This window comes from Lactuca saligna, chromosome 7 (genome assembly GCF_052625555.1).
Source record: "Lactuca saligna cultivar CGN05327 chromosome 7, ASM5262555v1, whole genome shotgun sequence".
NCBI lineage: Eukaryota > Viridiplantae > Streptophyta > Magnoliopsida > Asterales > Asteraceae > Lactuca > Lactuca saligna.
The window spans coordinates 153,445,340-153,456,454 of record NC_136423.1 but is presented as its reverse complement, the minus strand read 5'-3'; the positions used below and the strand labels follow the sequence as shown (position 1 = coordinate 153,456,454).

The 11,115-nt window shown below is 35.8% G+C and overlaps 1 protein-coding gene across 1 annotated transcript; it reads left to right on the top strand.

Annotated features, from left to right (window-relative positions):
* The first annotated feature begins 2,733 nt into the window (after positions 1 to 2,733).
* Positions 2,734 to 4,782, top strand: LOC145004391 (serine/threonine protein phosphatase 2A 59 kDa regulatory subunit B' gamma isoform-like). Its single transcript, XM_078963301.1, has 2 exons — positions 2,734 to 4,066; positions 4,146 to 4,782. The coding sequence occupies exons 1-2, from the start codon at positions 2,873 to 2,875 to the stop codon at positions 4,527 to 4,529; spliced, it is 1,578 nt and encodes a 525-aa protein (XP_078819427.1). The 5' UTR covers positions 2,734 to 2,872; the 3' UTR covers positions 4,530 to 4,782.
* The last annotated feature ends 6,333 nt before the right edge of the window (positions 4,783 to 11,115 follow it).

Sequence of the window (11,115 nt, the reverse complement as noted above, 5' to 3'; positions counted from 1 at the left end):
AATAATTTTCATTTCTCATTGTTCGTAAGAGAGTATGACTTGAAAAATGTAGCGTGCTCTAGATATATCCCATCACCAAGGTAATAACCAAAATTATATTTGTGTCTATTCACAATGTATGACATGTTTTGCTTTATCTTGCAGAATGCTAGTAAACATTGAAGACACTACAAGCACATTCAGGTCATTGTTTGACCGCATCCTACCAAAGAATGCATGTTAAACCATAGATAATGTGAAACAACTACTTCTAGTATAATAGTTATAATAGTTGATACGTTGTGAACACCTCGCGTGAATTGACCCCACCATGCATTGGGACAATTTGTCAACTACCAATGCATACGATCAATGCTACCAAGCATTCCTAAAAAATCATGTTTAGGTTGTGCGACATACATCTGTTCAGAATTAATTAATGTCGACTTTATCAAGTATATGTTACAGTAAAGCTCTATATTATACCCACAAAAAATATGCATATTCTCGACCCGTCATCTTAGACATTTTCAAATACTCATCTGATACATCTAAGGTGATGTCGTATGCCAATTATCAAAGTGCGGTTGTGTATTTTTGTATTGTAGTAAAACAACGTTACCTCTAGCATCTCATCTCAATTGAAAAAACTGATATTAATCTGCCAAATGTCTAACTATATGCATGAATAGTTTTCTACTAACACGACAACGTTCTTCAAAATTTTCTTGGTCATATAAACTATCAGGGGCAAAGTAATCACGTATCATAAATTCGTTTACGGCGATACAATCCCTATTGATCAAAGTTCTAGTCCTCCTTTCGACATTTACACTTCTGACTTCTTGACACAACACTTCGCTCGCTGTTTACATGAACATGTGAATAAACAAATCATCATTATCATCATCAAATGGAGAAGAAGATAAAAAAGTATTAATCTTTTAAAATGTTTGTAGTGTGAAATATGTATAAAAATGTTGATAATTATAGATAAATGTGGTTTGGTTTAATTTTTTAAAATTAATATTTTTATTGCCAACGAATCCATATTGAACGGTCAGATTCTTTCATCAATCATACTCTTCGTTTGTAGAGACCTTCTCTCCACAACACGCCCTTGGGGTCGGTGTTCATACGTAGGGGCAACTTGTCAGGTTGGATTCCGTGTGTGGAATCATCTCCATACCACATAAGCTTAGAGTATTACGTTACGTTATTAGTATCACACAAAGTAGTTTATTTTGATATTGACAAACATGTTAACTTATTCAATATTTTTTGCAAACATTATTCATAAACTAATAAACTACTTTACAAAAATAAAAAGACATGTTGTTTTAAGGGTTTATGCCACAAAAGTCATTATATATACAACCTGGTTCTGTTTTAGTCAAAACTTTATTTTCTGTTCCTTTTACCATTATATTTTAGAAAGTGTTATATTTTTAGGCCCTTGGTCGGTCACCAATAGGAATAAAGGCTTACATTAGGTCATTTTCCTTCATTTTAAAATACATGTATACATTAACTACAACAAACACCGATAATACAACAAAAGAGCCTTTAACTTACTAGCTAACCCCTCTATCCCTCAAGGAGAAGTCAAAGTTTTAATTATTTATTGGCTCAAAGATTAACATGTCACACCGTTTATTAGATGTTTCGGACTCGAAACTTACACCATGTCTTTTTCTTTCATTTTAAAATACATGTGTACATTAAATTCAACAAACACTGATAATATAAAAAAGAGAGCAATTGACTTACTGGCTAACACATCTCACCCTCAAGAAGAAGTCATAGTTTCAACTTGTGCCTCCGTTTTTGCCTTTTTTTAGTTCAAGTTATTATATTTTAAAATACTTATTCTTGACTGACCAATGGCTAAAATGAATTTTTTTCTAAAAAATAATGACAAATAGAGACAAAAAAAGTGTTGGGGTTAAATGCAAAAACATACCTAAATGTTAAGGCTAAATGCAAACTAAAAAAAATACGAAACCGATATATCATCATAACCTATTGGTGACCAGCCAATGACCCAAAAATAACACGTTTTCTAAAATACAAAGACAAATAAAAAATCAGAAATAAAATTACGGCTAAAACGAAACAAAGTTGTATATACAATGACTTTTGTGGAAAAAACTATTGTTTTAAACAAACAATCAAAATGCTTATGATTCCTGCCCTCTACCATACAAGCCATATATAATTTCTGATTTTTTATTGAACTGAAATTACTATTTTACAAAACAAAATAATTATTTTATCAAACTATGTGACTTCAACAAAAATGAACTGAAAAAAATCTATTTTATAAGACTAGTTATTACATTATAATATTTGTTTAAAGATACTATTCTATAAGAAGAACACCATTTTGGAAAAATTTCCCCCTTTTGTCATTTTACATTTAAAACATAATGTTACTGTTGATGTTTATCGTTAATCCATATCCTTCTTTGTCTTCGTTCAGTCCACACCCTTGTTTCTCTCTCCACACAAATTTTGATTTGAATTCAAAATGGAAATCACACAGAACCCTCTTCTCCCCTCTTTCCTCTAGGGTTCTTCATAATCGCTTACCATATCTTCCATTAAATCATCAAGCTTCTTCTCATCATTGCACTCATAACCTCCAGGTTCCGCGTTCTCTCTTCTGATTCGAACCTCAACATGATCCGATTGCACTCCAAAAGTCAATCCTCTTCGACTCTTACAGACTTTAAGGTACGAGCTTAACTGATTCTTGTTAGGGTTTTCAAATATGAATTGGCTTAATAGATTCTAGAAACGAATGCTGTTGGGATGTTTCGAGGTTGAAGCTTGATTGATTGGGGATAAAAGAGGTTTAACAAGTTTCAGGATTAGGGTTTTTGTGGGGGATATGATTAAGCAGATACTAAATAAGCTTCCGAGGAAGCCATCTTCCAAATCCTCACACAATAATGAAGGAAACAATGAAACGGATTTGGTTGCTATAAGTTCGAGTAAAAGCAATTCTTCATCTTTGTCTAAATCGAATAATGAAACTCGTAATTCAACTGTTAAATCAAATCATGGTAAGAAATCAGGTACAGTTGCAGCGATTCAAGTGGTGCAGGTATCGGATCATGGTTCTTATGAAGCGTTACCTAGTTTTCGAGTAGTATCAAGTACAGAGAAACACAATTTATTCATCAAAAAGTTGAATATGTGTTGTGTAGTGTTCGATTTCAGCGATCCATTGAAGAATTCAAAAGAAAAGGATGTGAAGAAACAGACTCTACTCGAGCTTGTTGATTATGTCTCATCAGTTTCCTCAAAATTCAACGAAGTTACAGTGCAGGAAATCACGAAAATGGTGTCTGCTAATCTGTTTCGATCTCTTCCTGATACTACTACTCATGAAAGCAAACTGCTAGATTTGTACGATCAAGAAGACGATGAATTCAGAATGGATCCATCATGGCCGCATCTTCAAGTTGTGTATGAATTCCTTCTTAGATTTGTGGCTTCTCCCGAAACAGATCCTAAGCTTACAAAACGATATATAGATCATTCCTTCGTTTTAAGATTGCTTGATCTCTTCGATTCTGAAGATCAAAGAGAACGGGAGTATTTGAAGACAATTATCCACCGGATTTACGGAAAGTTCATGGCACATCGTCCATTCATCAGGAACGCAATCAACAACATCTTCTACCTTTTCATTTTTGAATCAGAAAAACACAACGGAATAGCCGAATTGCTCGAGATTTTGGGGAGTATAATCAACGGATTTGCTCTGCCATTAAAGGAAGAACATAAGCTTTTTCTCGCTCACGTCTTAATCCCTCTCCACAAGCCCCGATGTTTATCCACGTATCATCAGCAACTCTCGTATTGTGTTGGTCAGTTCATCGAGAAAGATTTCAAGCTTGCAGACATGGTGATTCGAGGATTACTCAAGTATTGGCCAGTGACTAATAGTTCAAAAGAAGTCATGTATCTTAGCGAATTGGAGGAGATTCTAGAAGCCACCAAGTCGGCGGAGTTTGAACGGTGTATGGTTCCTTTATTCCGGCAGATTGGCCACTGCCTTAATAGCTCTCATTTCCAGGTAACACACATTCCGATGCCTTCTCTTTTTCCGGTAAATCGCAAAATTTATATGACGAAATTTTCCGGTGGTGTGACAGGTGGCAGAGCGTGCGTTGTTCATGTGGAACAACGAGCATATAAGGAATCAAATAACTCAAAATCGGAAAGTGATTTTACCGATTATCTTTCCGGCATTAGAGAAAAACACACGGTGTCACTGGAATCAAGCCGTTCAAAGTCTGACTATAAATGTCCGGAAAATATTGTCCGACGCCGATCAGACACTGTTCGAGGAATGCCAGGTCAGGTATCGGGAAGATGAAACGAAGGAGAAAGAGAGCGTCGCAAAGCGACAGTCAAACTGGAGCCGCCTGGATGCCATAGCCGCCGCTAAAGGTTTGACCGGCGATCATGGTGTCGTCTCAAGATTTGCCTCTTCTGTCACCATCACCGCCACCGCTACCACCACCGTGAAATCATGAAGTGGTGGCGGTTGAATTGTGTATCACTTTAATCGGTTGAGTCATTGGTCAACGTTGACCAGATATGCACAAGAATCGAAGAAGGTTTATAAATTTGGAAACTTGGGGATAGATATCAAGATTTTCCTTTTTTGTAATTTATTTTTACTTGTTTTTGGTTTCTTGACTTTCTTCCTTCTTGGAGCGTTTGTGATATAAAATTAGTGTGTGTAGAAATGAATTTTGATGTCAATTTAATCTTATTTTAATTTCATCTAAAGTTTTTAAGTTCTTTTTCTGTTTCACTCTTGCCCCCTGGCATTATCTTAATTTAGATGTGCTGGATTCTAATTGATTCAAAAGACACATCTAAATGGTTCCATTTAAAGGTTATTAAACTGTAAAGAATGCTTCTTTTAACTCTCATCGTATGCAATGTACATGACAACAAAATGGTTAATTAAGAAATGTAATATAAAAAGCAATTTGGTACAATCCGAAGGGCTCAATTTCTAGCAATGTTGCAAAACTTGCTAGACATAACTGGTTGAGCGAGAGTAGCAAATACTCAAAACGATCCGACTTCAAGTTCAGTTCGACTCATTTACACTCTTATTCCCACCGATTTAAACAAAACAGTTTTTTAAACATCATTAATACGTACATACAAAAAAAAAAAAAAAAACATTGTCGTACAATTGGTACATGGTACAACCAATGCAAGGCCAATACTCAAGCCTCTCGATAATCTTGAAACTCCATCTTGAATTAGCTCGATCTTGGCATTCAAAATTAGCTTACCTTGCTGAATAAACTCGATTGGAAAAATCAGGTTGCCTTGCAAAATTAGCTTGACGGTGGATTGCGAAGTGATGATTGTCGATATCACCACATGAAAACCTATAAACAACACAATACAAAAACAAATTTGTAGTGATAGTAATACGGATCGAATCCACGTTTGATTTACTCAAAATCAATTTTATGCATTCACTTTATACAAAAAAAAAAGGAACAAATTACACGAATGGTCCCTATGGTTTTGTGTTTGTTACGCGCCTAGTCCCTAACTCCATTTTTTAACAACAAAACTTTAAAAATGGTCCATGTGGTTTTCGAAAATATTAAGTTTAGTCCTTAAGTTCAAAAAACCTCACAGATGGTCCTTGTAGTTTCAAAACGTTTAATGTTTAATCATTCCGCCTAACTCCGTCAGCTTTCTACCGTTAAGTAAGGGGCATTTTCGTTATTTCAATACCTAGGGACCATTTATGATGGTTTTTTATTATTTTAAATAAAAAGAAAACTAAAAAATAATTATTTTAATATATAATGGTCTCTCTCTCTCTCTCTCTCTCTCTATATATATATATATATATATATATATATGTGTGTGTGTGTGTGTGTGTGTGTGTGTGTGTGTGTGTGTGTGTGGACACACCTGTGTTATTTGCTTCCAGTCACCATAAATTCAAACATCACCTGTGCTTCCCTTCCTCTTCGTCTTCAATTATTTTCCCCTTCGTTAATGTTTGTTTCACTTTTATTTTTCGAGTGTTTTTTCTTTCTTTCTTTCTTTCTAGCCTTGTCGGAATCATCGATTTTTGAGAACCTTCAAAGGATTAACAACATTCCCTTGTTTTTCTACTTCTCTAATTTAAGGTATTGGAACTAAATTAAAGTGAAGTTAACAAACACCCTTGAAAACCTGTTACTACTTTCCCTTTTGAAACATGAACCGGTTGAGTAAGATATGGTGCTAGTTTCTCATAATTTCTGCCATTGGAATCCATAACAACTGCAATCCCAACTTGCTCGATAGCTTCCACTCATTCCCTCGCTGATCCATTGAGAATGGGAACTTGTAATTGCATATGAAACCTATCAATCTGATTGAAGATTTCTATAACGTCAAGATAAACACACACATACACACACACACAAATACCACACAATCGAAGATTTGGTTATGAGTTTACAAACCCAGAAATTTGCAGAAAATCAAAGAGAAAGAAATATGTAGAAAATCTAACCTAAACGTATGCATCATGTATATCCTTTCAAGATCCAATTTTATATTCATGATGTTTTCAAGAAAACCCCCATGTTTGCAGCAGACGCATAATCTCACCGATACTCTCTCCTCCGATTAGGGCTTGAAACGATTTCGACTTCATAACTTTGGGTTGTGTTATATCTGATTTGGGTTTTAACCTAACACAAAACACAGAGGAAGGAAAATGTAGAAGTGACATTTGAAAAGAGGAGCTAGATGGTGAAGGAGGATATGAATGCCAATGAACCACAGTAAACACGAAGGAAACAAGAATGAAATTAAACATTAGCCTCTAATTGATGACCGATCGTGAAGAGGATGAAGCGACGAGGGGTGTGGTTCGACAGTGGATGTCGATTCGCGAGGGGAAGGGAAGAAGGCTCACAGGCGGCTAATCCCGGTGCTCCTGGGTCGATTGATAGCGACGAGGGAGATCGTCAGTGGGTATAACGTGGTCGTCGACCATGGAACAGGTGAGGGAACGGGATGGGTAAGGTAGAAAGGATCGAATGCAGAAGGGAAGAACAACGATATGTGTTGATTGTATTGGTTTACGAGAGAGAGAGAGAGAGAGAGAGAGAGGGGGGGAGAGAGAGAGAGAGACCGTTATATATTAAAATAATTATTTTTTAGTTTTATTTTTATTTAAAATAATAAAAAACCTTCATAAATGGTCCCTAGGTATTGAAATGACGAAAATTCCCCTTACTTAATGGTAGAAAGCAGACGCAGTTAGGCAGAAGGACTAAACATTAAAAGTTTTGAAACCACAGGGACCATCTGTGAGGGTTTTTGAACTTAAGGACTAAACTTGATATTTTCGAAAGCCACATGGACCTTTTTTGAAGTTTTGTCTTTTTTTAACCCTGCCAATCCTTAATAGTTTGGTTTAGTGCACGCCTGGTCCCTCATCTAAACTTCAGTTTGATTTTGGAGTTAAAACCCCCACGTGCCTTGCACGTTGAGGGTTATTTCCGTCATTTTACTTATTCATCCTTCAAAAACCCTAGATCGGTGCATCCCCTTTTCTTCCTCTACGTTTGTTCTCTCATTTCATCTCTCGTTTCTTTAACGGACAAAAAATCAACAATGGTGAAATGTAATCGCAGGCAACCAAGTGTTACACTACCATCATGGACCGACGACAACCCCGGAAGAAAGTTTTATCGCTGCACAAAGAAGGTAAGGTCGTTTTGATTCTAACTCAAGATTTTGTGTGACAATGACCGTAAATTTGTTGGATTTGAACTTGACATCGACCTAAATGTAAGTTTATTAGATGGGTTGATGAGGAAGGATGTGGAAGATGTACTAGGATAATTCTCGGGCTATTGAAGGCTAAGAACAAAGTTGAAGCCGAGAATCGGCTGCTGAAGATAATCATTATTTACAAGTTGTAGTGCTCAAGAGATCCAACTAGTATGCTATGTAGGATGTTTATGTCTTTTTTGAACTTATTTTGACTTCTATGATCCATGTAGTTGGTTGTTGTATGTGAATTTAAAGTGTTTCTGGAATGTATTTTGATTAAGTGTTTGGGAATTTGATAATATTTTGGTTAAGTGTTTGATTAAGTGTTTCTGGAACTTATTTAAACTTCTATGATCCATGTATTTTGATTAAGTGTTTCTGGAACTTATATGGAAAAGTGTTTGATCAAGTGTTTCTGGAACTTATATGGAAAAGTAAACACTAACAATTGACAAAAACAACCAATAACATATGCTAATAATTGACATAAACAACCAATAACACAAGTGGGATTTAATAAAGGGTAATTTAGTTTCCATACTTTTCATAACATAGTATCATACATCAACAAAATGATTAACCAAAAGAAACACAATTTACCCAACAGTATTAACCATAAGGACACAATTTAACAAAAAGGACACATTTTACCCAAAAGAACTAATTAACCAACAAAACATACTCTCACTAATGGATCAAGTCCCTTTCCCTCAACCATCTTTTCCTTTTCCCTTACCAGAACCACCAGGACCACCAGAACCACTAGGAGCACCAAGAGCACTAGATTTTCATCCCTTACAACTCCTTGCATTATGACCAATGTTGTTGCACTTTGAACAAGTGACCGACTGAAGGACTCTTGATGCACTATTACCCTTCACCATGTCATCAATTTCATAAGCTGATTTTCTGTGTTTCTTCTTTGGCCTACCTATTGTGACATGATGTTTAGGAGGAACCAGAGTTGTTGGACACACAAACGTTTCTTACACGCTTCTCCCATTAATGGGATCAATTTTGAATGAGTACATTTGTTTCCAAGTTTTTAGCCAATATACCTCATGCACCTAAGTTTCTGGTATTCTAACATCCTTACTATTCTTTCTCATCTCCCATATAGCAGCAACATCATGTTTGCATGGCATCCCATTGAGTTCCCATTTCCTGCAGGAGCATGTTTGTTGAACCACTTCCACCGCGTATTGGTCCATCCAAGGGCCACTTACCTGATACTTACCATTTCCACAAAAAACAAATCTATAATCTTCTGCCCCCCCCCCCCCCCCCCCTATTTTTTAATATTTTCCAAAGTCTGCATAGTTGTAGGTGTCAAAGGACCAATACATTTTCCAATGGCCTTTTCTATCTTCACAATCTTCTTCATTAGATATTTCCTAATGAACTGTAGGCAAGTAATAATTGGTTTATCACGACCCTCATTCAGTTTTCCATTGAATGTTTCACACAAGTTATTAAGAATTACATTAGAATGTGCTCTCCCTGTCCAATCACATCACTTAAATTTAATACTAAAAAACTACATAAACCAAGAATGTTACTAGAATGAAATGTTATACCAGTGAAATGGGATCTAGACCAGTGCTGAGGTGGTATCTTCTTAAGCCACTCATAACAATCCTTGTTCAATTTATTTAGCTCTTCCATGCCTTTGTTAAACTGTTGTACATGTGTTGGAGTTGCACATGTCCATAAGAGGTCTTCGAAAGGTTTACCCCTCGACTGCTTCCTTATGTTATCCCAAATGTGACGAACATATTAACGATTTTCAGCACAAGGAAACAAGGTTGAAATTGCATTTAGAATACCCTAACAATCATACATAGATTTTGTTAGTAAATAATTTAGAAATAAAGTAAAAAATCTATGATTTTAGTATCTTTTGTCTGTCTGTCTGTTATAAAATTGAAATTAGAATTAGTATTCAAGCCAAGATCCTCCCCAAGACAACTCAAAAACCAAGTCCATGAATTGATGTTCTCTGTTTCAACCACCACATATGCCAATGGATATGTGCCATTATTACCATCCAGTCCCTGCATTTTTATGATAAATAACAACCATACATAGATTTTTACTTATTTTTATGTATAACAATAAGTAAAGAACAAAAATTAAAAGTTACCATGGCTGAAAGAATTTGTCCTGGAAGTGGACCCTTCATGAAAGCACCATCAAAACCAAGAAAATCCCTCTTTCCAGCTGTGAACCCTTTCTTTAAAGCTCCTAAGCATATGTAAATGCGTTTGAATGTCCTAGTTTCACTGTGTGAATTTCCTTCGCTTTCAACATCAACCCTAACAGTCGTATCTGGGTTACGAGTTTGCAGCTCAACAATGTAATCTCTGAGTAAACTATACTGAGTAACGAAATCTCCTTGCACAAGGTTTAGAGCCTCAGATTTTGCCCTAAATGTTTTCATCCTAGAACGATCTACCTTAAACCTCCGTTGTAGCTGTTCTTGCAAAGCCCTAATTGGAATAGTAGGGCTACTTTCAACCTGTTCAACAATGTTAGAAGAGAGGAATTTATATGTACATGCTTTCACTGTTCTAGTTTGAAGAGATTTATGGACTTTGTTGTACATTTTAACTGTCCACTTGACATCTTTTTTCTATTTACTAGCTAATAAGACCCAAGGACATATTTCTTCTTCATCGTTGACTTCTACATTACGCCCAAGCTTTGGTATTGTTCCCTTACAAACCCATCTCACTCTATTCTTGTCATTTTTTTCAAGGGCCAACTCCCTTCTAGTCTCTATGGCATGAAGTTTTACCTTATCCTTAAACTCCTTTGTTGAACCAAATTTTTGAAAAATATAGAAGGGTTCACTAACAAGTGCTTCATCATTCTCATGTGCCCTTTGAATTGCTCTTATTGACTTCTTTCTTTGACCATTAATCCCCTCATCTGATGATGAATTAGATGCTAAAAAGTCAGTGTTAATCACCTCTAAAGCTTCATCATGTGTGCCTTCATCAACCATAGTGTTAGACTACCCTCCAACCATTCCACATCTTTGTCGATATTAATTTAAAAGCCTTGCATATCCACATTAATATCATCCAATATATTGTCAATTTCCACAAAAAATCACTATCATCACTTTCATCATTGTCACTCTCTAACTCACCAAACTTGCCAATGTCATTAGCATCATTAACCAAGTCATTCTCCATATGATCAGTGAGAGTAGCATCATTACCCAAATCATTCTCTATATGATCAGTGAGAGTAGCATCATTACCCAAATCCTTCTCCATATGACCAGTAGGTGTA